At 45.8% G+C, this 13,602-nt stretch overlaps 1 protein-coding gene across 3 annotated transcripts in view; it reads left to right on the forward strand.

Moving 5' to 3' along the window:
- Window positions 1-13,602, forward strand: part of PCSK5 (proprotein convertase subtilisin/kexin type 5) — a 1,700,773-nt gene that overhangs the window by 1,193,645 nt on the left and 493,526 nt on the right. The window contains exon 21 of one of the 3 annotated variants that reach the window (XM_078675788.1): window positions 1,040-2,326. The exons of 1 other annotated variant lie outside the window; for it this stretch is intronic. In XM_078675788.1, coding sequence (XP_078531914.1) covers window positions 1,040-1,155 — 116 coding nt within the window. In that variant the 3' untranslated portion in view covers window positions 1,156-2,326. Of the gene's footprint in view, window positions 1-1,039; window positions 2,327-13,602 lie in introns of those variants that run through there. One more of the 3 variants, XM_078675789.1, reaches the window with a different exon arrangement.

The raw sequence follows: 13,602 nt of genomic DNA on the forward strand, positions 1-13,602 counted from the left end.
CGAGAATCTAGTTATAAATATGTGTTTTGGTATTTATTAGGAATTTATTGCATACTTCAGGAGAAATAAACTCAGGCCAGCATTGAAGTGCTACACAAAGTTTAGAAGCCTAAACTTGCAGAGATGCTCAGAGCTGCTGAAAACAAGTCTGAGTTACACAGCATCAACATTGTGCAGACAGCCTTAGTGACAATAGGGGGACATTGGGATACAGTGACATACTGCTTTTATATAGGATTTGGGGAAAACTTCAGTGCAGATGCCCAGTGTCAAATTATTGTAAAGTGTATGCCTGCTGCAGCTGGCTGTTCATTTTCTATAGCCCTCTGCACCACATATATGGTGTGTAAAGGCACTGTACGCTGCAGAAACTGCACATAAGTATTTGTAGTGTGCACTTGAATATCAAATGTGTTTTGTTTAAGTGACTTGCATATGGCGCAGAACGATTAATGCATTCACTGCGCTTGGCCTCATCTTCTAGGGTGAGAGGTGAGGTGGTCTCCAGAGTTCACTATTTTCAATTCTACATTTTACACTATATGATGCAGCATTTTGCTTCCATGCTGCCACTCCATTGTCACAGCCGTGTATTATACAGGTGTGGGCGTGGTTTTGAAGTCAGAAGCCTCTGGAAAGACCATAAAAGCAAAAGTCTCAATATACTTGAAAAAAGTTTATTTTTTCTGCCCAGCTTACTCTTCTTGATCAATCAACCCTAAAATTATGTATCCTTTTCTGTGTTTATTGCTGTTTTCTAATTATTATCTTTCTGATCTTTTTTTTTCCTTTCATACATGGATACCAATCACTTCGTGTTGGAACCCTGTTTTACTTCCTGTTGAACCATGAAAAAATAATCCTGCTGTTGAATGCTATTTATCTGATGGACCAAACTTTTCTGCTGTCTCCTGCTCCTGAATGATCCTTTCTACCAAATCTGCCTGCTCTGACCAATCAAACACCTCCTTCCATGCCCGCAATCTCTTCAAACCTCCAACTTCCTTCCTGCACCTTTCTATTGGCGCCCTCTGGAAAGCAACGGAAGAATCTTGGGCCGAGGGCGGTTTCTGTATGCTAGTGAAAAAGAACAATCTCTGTCAGCGGAAAGTGCTCCAGCAACTTTGCTGCCGAACATGTACACTCAAAGGTTGAACGGGCTCGGCCAGAGCTCGCGTTGTTTCTGTAGACTCCTAGATTATTTCATAACAATTATAAATAAGGCCACCTCTTTCCCGTCCTCCGTGTCAAAGGGGACTGGGAGCTGTTTTGTCAGAACTTAAGTGGAATAAGGAAAAAAAACACTACAACAAACCTACCTTTTATAGCTGGGTGTTTTGAGGTGAGCACCCCAATTAAGAGTCAGTATTTTGTGACCAAAGTGTATGATGCCAAAATAAAAGTTAAAACGTGATTTGATTTTACGGCGACAAAGGGTAATACTGTTTTTTTAAGGTCCTTCTTTTTCATTTTGTTTCGTTTCCCCTTATGGAAGTGTATCACTGAGGTAAGCATTGTAAGAATGCTGCTCCGTTTACGGTGGATTTGGAAAAAGAATATACGACCGAATATGAATTGTTTGCTTTCCATGGCAGGCTTAATTGTGCGGGGGAAACATAAGGAATCTAGTCCCTGAGGGAATCGGAGACATTGAAATTAAGCAGCAGGACCATGTTCTGCATCCACGATTACGTCATTTGAGAGGTCACAAGTGACATGTTCCATGCATTGCTCACTTGATTCATGCCTTTGTACGGATTATTATTTTTTGTCTTGCATCATATGTATTGTGTACATAACGTGTTTTTCATAAAATATAAATATATTTTTTCTTGATCTCCATAGATGTGGTCCTAAGGACTATTCATTTTCATTCATCTAAAAAGGCTGGCTATTTAAAGTTTTATATCACTAAGAGAGAATGCAGTTACATAGTCTAAGCTAATTTGGAAATGTGTGTGCTTGAATACTCCTTACAGGGGTATTCTTTTGGAACTACAAAGATTGCAACAAGTCACAGTTCCCCTATTTATTCTCATGCTACAATTGATTGACCTATGGTACACAGGTAACTGACCTTTGCAAGAATACCTTGCTTCCTTCACGCACAGAAGAATAACTCAAGTACAGGTCATTAGCAGCAGTTTACAGCTATGTTCCTGCCATTTTGTGTTTCATGGCTGAATGGAGCCCTCTCATTTCCAAATGTGGTTTATTCAACATTGTCTATTTAAAACAAAAAAAGAACCTGTCAGTAATTTGTTTGTGACAGTCGTGTGTAGCAGAAACTAATAAACTACATTTTGAAGACCTGATTAGTGAAACACATTCAACCAATCCTTCCTTCTGTTCAGTGGGTGAGGATGTGTACTCTAAAAGGTATTAATGGGAAGTACCAAGTAGGAAAACAGTTTCCAAATGAAAGGTTTTTTCCCAACCCTGTTCAATTCATAACATGGGAAAGAGCTTTTGTTTAGACTGCGAAATGAATGAAGGTCAAGTGGACGAGAAGAGCAGCGTACTTCGATAATGTAACTGTTATGGGGCTGGTCCTGGTGAGTCTCATTGTTTCCATTTCAGTGAAAGATCTAATTGTCTTTGGTGATGTAATTTTTACATGTTGATATGTATGCATTTGTATACATTAAAACAGAACAACTTAGTTAAATAACAAGAGTCCACTTGCTATCACTTAATGTCTGTGCAAATAGGATGAAGGGTGTTTTGATAACTTCAGTATGTGTCAAAATTCTATGTTTTTTTAAGTACTTGGTTCAATACAGAGCTGAAGATTTTTATTTTCTCACAAATCTTTCACAACTGACAAGCAATCAAGGACAGACTACTAAATTTCGGGTCTTTTATTTTTCATTAATATTAATCTTGCTCGCACCACTTGTGTAATTAGGATATTAAAATTAGAAAAGTACCCATTTTCCCCATTAAATTAGAACCTATATTTATCAACACTTGGTTTAACTCCTTGGTTCCTATCACGTAAAAAAAGTACTCCGTAAAATAACGTATCTGGATTTGGTCAATCTTACTGACTAAATGATTCAATGTAAAACGTTGGTACAAACCTAATTGTCCTTTACTTGGTACACTTATGTACCTTTATAAGTACTTGGGCTTTTGTTTTCGAATGTGAAAATTACTGCAACTATTTTGAGAATTTTGGTAAAGACTATAAATCTCGAAAATAAAGAGGTGTTCACTAAACAAATATATCAATGTTTATATATGAATGTATGTATTGGATCTTGGTGATATTTTATAATGGGTAAGTGACTCAAATTCATTTTAAAGCACTATGGATTTTAAGGTGATACAACGTTAAAAACATTTTTTTTAATGAAATTGACCTGGTTACTTAACTTTTTTTTTTTTTTATAAATCTTTTTATTATTTTAAAGCAAAAAAATAAACAGACATATCCGGTGCCATACACATACATCCAATAATGACAGGGTGAATTGATACAAAAAACAGGATAGACGTAGAGCAACAAATATAATCGAGAGGCTCGCACAATTAAGCACAAAACAAAATGTGCATCAGTATAATCGGTTAACAGTTTAGTTGCGGGTCCTCAATACCTTCCCACCCATAAAATCGAAACGGCAGGAGAATCATGGCAACCAGATATTAGAGGCCAAGGATCAAAGTCAGGATATTTCGCCAATAATACGAGTCAAGGGAAGACTGAGAAAAAATTAAAAAGAGGAAAAAAAACATATGGGCGATAACAAAAAGAAAACAATAAACCCATTCCCCCACCCTGCACCCCTGCAAACGGCTATCGCCTAACCCCCAGTAGCAGCGTGCCTGTCGCCCCAACTAACAAGGTTCTAAAAGAAGAATCTACCGAAGTAGAGAAGAGAAGTGGAGGAGGGCATGTTCGTACAGGCTCCCGGTCGCCCCTCCCCCCGCCAGAACCAAGGATCCCCAAAGTGAAGTCAAGAAATCTATCAGATAGCAAATTTGTATCTCAACAAGGGGATCTTCAAACACCGCCCAGCCTTACTATTGCATAAGTTTAGCAGATCCCGTGCCCATTGATACTTGAGTCAAACCCAGTCCTTAGATCTCATCCTTGCCCCTCCCGATAAGACACATGAGTCCCCTCCGGATAAACCACCTCTTCCACAGGACAGTCCGAGTATGAAAAGACTGTAATAGAATTCAATGCAAGACCAAGTAGTAGAACGATATTGCCGTGAACATCGTCAGGTCCAGAGACTCCCTTCCCCGTTATGAACTCCCAGCGATGAGTCGTCTGCCATCTTAGCGGCTCAGATGCATAGGGAAGTGGCTCAGTTTCATTCTGATAACAATTCTCGTCAAAAGTTTCTGGAGTGGGAACATCAATTAGTCCTTCCATAGTCGGCAACGATCGTAGGTATAACAATCCCTTGGTGGCATCAAGCTTGTGTACATCGTCGAAAACACTGGTCAAAGGCTCCGATACCTCACACGATAGGGGGTCTGTTTCCTTCATCAGAGTGGCCATATTGGGTTTCTCGGTTGTCGCTGTTTCTTGTAGTGGGGTAGGGTCCGGTCCAATTCATTCCATCTCAGCCAAGCGCGCCATCATCGTCTGAATGCGGTCTTCAACGTACACATGAATTGATTCAATGGCTGCCAACACAGTTCGTAGCGACGGATCACCCACATTCCGTTCCACCACTCTTCGGTCAGTGTCGATCATGATTGCCTCCTCCGGCAGGCTCGATGTCTCAGAGGGGGACGGGCGAATAGGGAACGGTCGACTGCAGAGGGAGACTTATCGGTTGTTTCGATGATATCGTAAGGCCGCCAACGCTGGCGGAGATCCAAACCCAGCGAACACCAGCGGGCCCGTTTCCGGGTCACCGGGCAGGGGCCCCGTCCACAGCTGCAAGCGTTGATTTGTCACCCCTCCTCCGACTTTCAGCAAGGCAGCCAACCGTCATCCACATCAATCCGAAAAAGCGAGGAAAAATTTTTTTTTCCCCCCACTCCGGTAGACCGGACCCAATCACACCACCACAGCCGATGTTGTTGAACTGAAACCCGGATGGGCCATGTTGGACAGGCCACACGAAGGGCCGCTCTCCCCCGGCCCAACCAGGCCCGAACCAGCCACGCAGGTACCACACACCACCATTGCACGTCCACCGTCCCCGCAGGGACCCCTACACTCGAACCTGTTGACCGCGTAGGCCGACCCACTACCGGCCTGCGCGCCCATCCTGGGCGCCATCTTGGACACTCCACCACGAGGCCGCCTGGCCCCCGATCGACCTCAACCCTGGGCCTGGCCAGGCCTCAGACATTCCGGCACCAACATCCACCCAGGAGGTGAGCGGGCTACTTGGTCAGTCAATGGGAGCAGGAGGTGTCGATGGCTCTCCCCCACCAAGTGCCGCTCGCCCATCGCCTCCCCGGGCGCTGGCTCCACCCCCCTGCTGGGTGTCTGAACCCCCTCATCCCGGACCTCCCGACCTCCAAGTGCGAGGGTCCGGACATCAAAGCACACCAGCCCTATAACTGGGGCAGCTCCAGAGCAGGACGGGAGTTGTATCTTGGAGTCGAGAGACGCAAAGAAGAACTCATCCTTGACGGACTACTGGCGCTGCCGTAGCTCTGTCTTGTGCACCCTCGTCTTGCCTGCTGGCGCTGCCGCGGCTTTGGGAACCACCCTATCCTTCATCATCGTCGGGACCTGCTGGCGTGGCCGCGGACCGTTTGTAACCACCACCTTCATCGGGACCTGCTGGCTCTGCCGCGGACCGTCGTCTTCCTTCATCCATCTCGGGACCTGCTGGCTCCGCCGCGGCCCGTTCATCTACACCACCGAGCTCGAGGATTGAGAGCTATTTTCCATCTTTTTGGTAACAAGACTGTCCCGCTACCCTTTTCCCAAACAGAGACCAGAATAGAGGGGACCCCTGAGTCCAGACCTCCTTGTACCATTCTACCGTACTTGAAGAATTGTCTATAAAGTATCGTTGAACTTTATCATTGTGTGGTGTCCGTCTGTGGGGGGGAAGTTACTTGTCTGTACGATTCACTGGAGACGGCTCTCCCCGGAGACCTCTCCCCGTATCCTCGGCCGACCCTCCCGGTCCGTCTAACATTGGTGGCAGCGGTGGGATCCGAATCACCGCATAAACCGTACAGAGAGTAGCTCACCCCACGGCGAATCACGATGTCAACTAAAGACAGCGGATCAACGGAGAAATTCCAGATGGAGAAATTGGGCGAGTACAGCCATCGTGAACTTAAACAGTTCTGTATCGAATTAGGTATCGCTACCACCGGACTAAATACCAAAGATGACTTTAAGCAGGCCCTGGAATCTTGGGCAGAAACCGGGGCTGCCGGAACCCCCGATCAAGACATCGCAGCACAAACCCCCATGGCCCCTGAAGAACGAAGAACGGGTCTCTCGCCAGACGAGATCCAGGAACGAGAAAGAACCCGACTACACGAGCTGGAAATGGCCCGGCTCAAAATGGACGTTGAACTAAAGTTGGCCGAACAGAAAATCAACTTAGAGCACCTGCGTCTCCGGGAAGAAAGAGAGGAGAAACAGAGACAAAGGGAGCTCGAGGAAAAGAAACTGGCATATGAACATGAGCGGAAATTAGCTGAAATCGACCTACGCAAACAGAATAAAGAAACAGGGGTGCCCGAGCAACCCCACACTCCAGGGGCAACAGAGAAGAAGGTACACATCCCCAAGGATGTCGTTCGAGAATACTTCCGAGAGGACGACATCCAGCAATGGTTTAAGGCCTATGAAATCGCTATGACTGCACACCGGATCGATAGAAGCGATTGGGGGGCCGGTCTGTGGGGGAGATTCCTCAATGAGGGCCGCGACGCCCTGCTGCAACTCCCGGACCAGCAGATGACCTCCTATGACCATATGAAAGCTGCACTCCTCACCCGCTATGGCCTCACACCCGAGATGTACCGTCAGAGGTTCCGAGACTGCACCCGCATCCCAGGTACCACTTGGGTGGACTATGTCAATTACTTTAGCCGAGCCTTCGAGGGCTGGATCAAAGGAAGCAAGGTCACCACCTACGAACAACTGTTCAATCTTATGGTATGGGAGCATCTGTCGAACAATTGCTTCATTGAACTTCGCCAGCACCTCCTCGACAGCAAGTTAACGGATCCCCGGCAGCTCGCAGCCGAAGCAGACCGGTGGGAGATCACCAGAGTGAGTCGAAATGGGTCCTCCGAACAGAACCGGAACAACAATGGTCAGCACCGTCCCCGAGGAGGTGGAGGCCAAGGACGCGGAAGAAGCAACGCTCCGGTCACCCCCACTACCAGCCCCACCCCCCCGGCCAACCGGGGCAGCACCAGAGCAGGACGGGAGTTGTATCTTGGAGTCGAGAGACGCAAAGAAGAACTCATCCTTGACGGACTACTGGCGCTGCCGTAGCTCTGTCTTGTGCACCCTCGTCTTGCCTGCTGGCGCTGCCGCGGCTTTGGGAACCACCCTATCCTTCATCATCGTCGGGACCTGCTGGCGTGGCCGCGGACCGTTTGTAACCACCACCTTCATCGGGACCTGCTGGCTCTGCCGCGGACCGTCGTCTTCCTTCATCCATCTCGGGACCTGCTGGCTCCGCCGCGGCCCGTTCATCTACACCACCGAGCTCGAGGATTGAGAGCTATTTTCCATCTTTTTGATAACAAGACTGTCCCGCTACCCTTTTCCCAAACAGAGACCAGAATAGAGGGGACCCCTGAGTCCAGACCTCCTTGTACCATTCTACCGTACTTGAAGAATTGTCTGTAAAGTATCGTTGAACTTTATCATTGTGTGGTGTCCGTCTGTGGGGGGGAAGTTACTTGTCTGTACGATTCACTGGAGACGGCTCTCCCCGGAGACCTCTCCCCGTATCCTCGGCCGACCCTCCCGGTCCGTCTAACAGGCCAGTACTCGAGACCCCGGCTTCTGGGCAAATCTAGGCCGCAAACTTCCACTCGACATATCTTCATCAGCCGAGCAATTAGAGATCTCGGGAAAGCACCATTAATCTCACAGCAGGTTCATACACACTGTGGCTGGGCGCAAGAACAGGATAAATATCAGGATATTCCGGCGGGAGTGAGAGGTCGGCGGAGCCGGGAGCCTATGCGGCCATCTTGGTTGCTAGCGTGGCTCCTCCGGTTACTTAACTTTTGATTTAACATATGCCTCAGACTTATGATACGATGAAATACTCTTCCAAGTAACATTAGAGATGGAGTATGTCAGAAAATATTATTAGTTGGGGAGGATGTGAGCCCTGCCTTAGTTTACAAGCCCCAACATTATGTAAGGTCATACACACATTTTCAGGAGTACACTTTGGGCTCAATCCCTGGTAGCTATGGCACAGAGCAGCCTGCCTTGACTTTAGAAAGTGTGCAAAGAATTTATCAACACTAAAACAGTCAAAACACAACTCAATAAAAATTCCTCAACCAATTTCTAAAAAGTAAGAAACCTTTCTTACAAAAATGACAAAAACGACCAACATCTTATAATGGAAACCAGATATGACTTTTTAAAATGTTAAGGTAAAAAGTGACAAGGTAAAGTAAATTGCTAATCAGAAATCACTGTTAACAGTTGACTGGGAACCAGGCGCAATATCAGGCCAACTGCAATGAAGTGGAGGTCAGATATACTAAGTGTGTTGTCCCGGTCAAAGTTTTTACCTTTTGACGTAGTCTTTTTTTGTGAAAGTTGAAATCCTCCGGGTTAAAGGCTGTACCTAGCGAAGTCCTCTCAAAATCAGAATAGAAGCTGGATGAGGTCCTGCTGAAGCTGTTGGTTTTGGCAGCAAAAGCTGTGAGGTGAAAATTCAAATTCCACAACAGTCAAAGTCCTCTTGTCAGTCAGATACCTTTCGCACTCTTGCACAGTCAACAATTCTACCTTGCGATTTTGTGTCTTTTTTGGAGCTCAAAATCTTCCAGCACAGCAAGCCTGAAGCTGTATCCTATGATCTCTTCCTGAAATTGGACACCTTTGCCGCTACGTCCCACTGAATTCTTGCAGATCTTGGAAATGACAAAACATTTCTGTGTCCCACGATTTCAGACTTTCTGCAGCACTTCCTCATGGTCACTTTTAAGGCTCCCAGGACCTCTGGGACAGCACTCAGGAGCCTGGACATACTCCAGGAAAAGATGCAACCAAAGTCCAGTCCTAATCCAGTTGTAACTGGTCACTATAGGGCACATACCTCTTGCAGCTTATGATGTCCATGTTGCCAAAAAGATTAGCCAACTGACCCCAGGTCTCTACACAGGTTACATATTGAAGGTACAGTCATCTTCTGCTCAGCTACAGGTCCAGAATGGTTTCTAAGGAGCTACTTGTGTTCAGTCCACTAGCCAGTGGGTGTGGGGAACACCTGGACACTCCATGATTGATGGGCAAAAAGTTCCTAAGAGCAAATCTTAGCAGCACATGTGTTTGCATCCCTGTAAACTATCTCTCAGTGTACCATTCTCAGTGAAATGCAAAGTGACGGAATCTTTTTGACACTTTAGAGAGCTTGTAGCACACCGAGGGGTATGTCTATGGTAATGAGCTGTCTCCTCCCACTCAGCCACTCCAAATTAGTTCTGGGGCCAGCTGCCGCTTCCACTGAAACCAAAAGCCAGGAAGCTAAATTGGATTTGGGATGAAAAGAACCCTCTCCTCTAAACCCTCTCCTCTAAACTGTAAATGTACAGGTTTCCTCTGGTTGCTTTCAAGTTAGTAAAGTTTCTGGACCCTCCTAAACTCACCTTCTTGGGTTAAGCTGCGTTTCATTGCCTCCCCATGTCTATCTGCCAGCCCGAGCCATTTTCTGTGGTCTGAGAGCAATATTTCATACCACTGCAAAGCAGCACTGACAGGCCACTTGCAAGCATGCTAATTAGCATGCAGGGGCTCCAGGCAGAGAAAGTATAACTTTTTAAAAGTTACTGTTCATGCATATTTATGAAAAATCTAATTTCACAATTGAATGTGATTTTTAATAAAAAAGCAAGTCTCTGAGCCATCTCTATAGCTTATTTCAAACCGAAGCTACAGAATTATCACATAAATTGGACTTAAGCTTTTTCTTCCTAGAACCAGCTACAGCCCTATTAGTAGAAGTAGCTTTTGGGGACTAATCCGTCTAAGAACATGCAAAAGGTTTAAAGGCTGCAGCAGTCTGGTTACACATGTAGGCCTGAACCCTTGCGTTCCTTATCAACCTAGAGAATGGCACATTAGGTGCTGCAGTCCACAGGTAAAATGTACCTGTTCGTGGTATGTGTAGATATAGATACACATGTTGTGCATGCTCCTGTCATATAGTGTTGGGCTTGGACATTTGCATGTTGTTTTTCTTTGAAGAAGTCTCTCAAGTCTTGAGTTATAGTGACTCCACCTATTCCTGGTAATGGCCATGAGCATCGTCTCAATTGTTAGATTGTTTTTTTTCCTCTGCTGTCTGGTTCAGATGTGTCTCACTGCGCTCTGGGTCGACGCCACATGGTGTTGTCGCCATGCACGTTCGGACCCTTCAGACTCGTCGGTGTTAACAATTGTCCCATCTACTCATTTCTGAAACATCCTGCATCCCTCGTTTGACTCTGCACCGAGACTCTTTGTCACCCCACTTTGGGCTTTGCCCCTCCTGGGCAACATTGGCTCCTCAGCACCAGATAATGTTGTGTCCATAATGGAAGGAACTCCATTCTAGTATTGCCCGAAGTGTGGAGACAAATATCATTGGACAGACATCCATCAGGTGTGTAATCTTGGTCTGTTCCTTAAACATTAGGATGCCTTGTGTCCGGCGTGCGTCGCCTTCAGAGACAAACTCTAATACTGCTGAGCTTGACGCATTGCCTTGGCTTCCATGGCACACCAGCAGGCCAACAACACCCCATACCATGGAAAACAAGATGTCAAAGGTAAGTTGCAACAAGGGACTTCTGGTGCCAGGTCTTCACCTTGGAGGAGAATTCCAGTTACAATGCCAAGGTGGTTGAACTGCCACTTCCCCATCGTCCTGCATGGAAGACGGCTGCAGTTAGTAAAGAGTTAATGCCTACCACCCCTCAACACTATTCAGAAGTCGAGCATCACCCTCGAGGCTTGCAGACCTCCACTGTCACAAGGCCATGGTTGACACACTGCTTTGGACCCAGCACCCTCCCAGCTCTCGTTGGTGAAGTCCACGCAGAAGCCATGTCCTATGACTTTAACCATCCCTTCGGCACTGGTATTGAGAACGCCCTCAAAGTCCGCTTCAGAATCAATATCCGGCTCGGTGCCAGCAGGTCTGGAACCATATTCAATGCCGAAATGGCCGGTGTCCAGGGCATCATCTTCCTTCACCTCCAAGGATCAAGAGCAGCCCATCCCCCAACACCTATGGGAGGAGATCGACACCCAGCAACAGCACATCCACATCCATCCAGAGACTGGTTGGATTCTAGCTCAGCCTCCTCCCAAGTGAAGAACTCTGTTCATCTCTAGAGGAAATTGACCTTCGCGAAAGCCCTTAACACACTGCTGGATCCATGCCCAAGAAGCCTCTAGAGGCACCTCTCGACCTCCACCTCATCCTCCTCTGACTCAAACTTTCTCCACCTCCCCTTTCTCCCCCTCTTTTGGCTTCCTCTTCTACCTCGCCCCCTTCACCACTTCCACCTGCAAACCAATCACCTGATTCCCGTAAGGGATCACCTCATTCTCGTTTTGATGGAGGCAGTGTTGGGTCTCCTTGTGAACCTTTGACATGCCCTTGGATCCACACCCTCATGATGACCTATGGGAAGATTTGGATGTCGATCACCCCGGGGACCTAAATAATAAATAATAATTCCAGATTTTTAAAGCGTGACTTGTCACCCCTAAGGGTATCCAAGTGTTTGGGGCCATCTGGAAGATTATGTGAGCTATTGCCCAGAGTCACATGATGCTGAGATGAGCTGCTGCCAGCAATCGAACAGTGAGCCCCGTGCTACGGAGACAGCGGCTCTGGCCGCTGTGCCACACCTCTCCCCATAATATTCATGAGGTTGGTCACAGATTGTGACTTATTCAATTTGATATCAGCTCAGGGATGATGGCCTGCTTTGGTCAGCAAGTGACCATATCTGTGATCGCATTTACATAAAGTACATTTTTAATGCAGTAAGTTTTCATTAACGGAAATTGGACTGCATTTAAGGAAAAAAAATATTTTTGGTAAAAGTTATACGAGTTGACTGTGACCACCCCTAAACCAACTTTTGTTTTCATTCACAAAGTGTTGGGGTCCCATAGATACTCCTTCCCCTTTGCAAATGGGTTACTACCTCGTTTGAAGAGTCTAACTTATCAATGGATTGCAACCAAAATGGTGAAACAAACCATGAATACATAGCATTAGAAATTGTAATTGGGCAGGGACACCCTAAATATGTCCCTTCCAAACTACGAATTGTAATATATAACTAAATCAAAGATGCAATTTAGTAACTTATTACTGAATCACAGAATGGTTTAGGACATTTGTACAAGCTATTTCCGAGCTGCAAACCCTGTGATTTCTTGCATTTCAGGTTTTGCAATTGCTAAATGGCTTTGTACATCTGGCTTCTTATACTGCCTTTCAAGAGTATCTGTTATGCATTTGCCTCTTTCAGATCCAGAGGAAATTGGTGGTCGGGGCCTCTTCCTGAGAAAAATGTCTGCTTTATTATGCAGCTCTGGACTTCCTATACTGAAGATGCGGTAGCTGGAGCCAATTAATGTACAGTGTGGTCTTTCATTAAACATTTCGAGGTATGCTATGATCCTGAATGTCAGGAGGGCAATGTCGAAAAGTAGAGTTGTAAATTGGTTAAGATATCTTTGCGGACTACAATACTTCTTACTTGTGACCTCCGAGTACTGCCAGGAGGCTTTCAACAGCAAGAGAGCATCCAGTCCTTGGTGGAAGAGGAAGGTTGATACTGCACAGAGTGAGGTGATTGCATTCCTTGTGTTTTCTTGGGGTCCATGGTTGCTTTTAGATGGCATATAAGTAATGCCTAGTTGTAACTACCTAATCAAGTGAGAGATTCAAGAGCTTGTTTTCCTTCTCTAACATCTGTGCACCAGGCTTTGTAAAATAAGTTTCAACCATGGATATGTACCAAGCCAAAATGTTTAAAAAAGCCATTCTGGATTAATTTCATTACCCTACTACAAACCTTGCAGCAGAAGTCCAATGACAATTTTGATGTGCGACCAGCAACTATCAAATATTCCAGCATTATCCTTGATCCAGGTGGGCAGCTTGGATGACTTGTTCATTTTCAACCGGCCATGTGCACTTAAATTTCACTTTTTGGTTAAATCACTGCAAGCAACACTCGAATGTACGTTTTGAAAAAGTTTGATTCCTGTATGTTGCATGTTCTAGCCCAGCAATTACCCATACCTTTCAAAACAGCAAACCAAAAACGTTCCTAATATAAAATAGACAATTTAGTGCCTGTACTCCAGATTGCTGTGTGTATTAACCAAGAGATAGACCCTGACAATCTTGTTCTATGTACATTGGGTAATAGCTGGTATATGAAATAGAT

The sequence above is a fragment of the Lissotriton helveticus genome, chromosome 2_1 (assembly GCF_964261635.1).
Source record: "Lissotriton helveticus chromosome 2_1, aLisHel1.1, whole genome shotgun sequence".
NCBI lineage: Eukaryota > Metazoa > Chordata > Amphibia > Caudata > Salamandridae > Lissotriton > Lissotriton helveticus.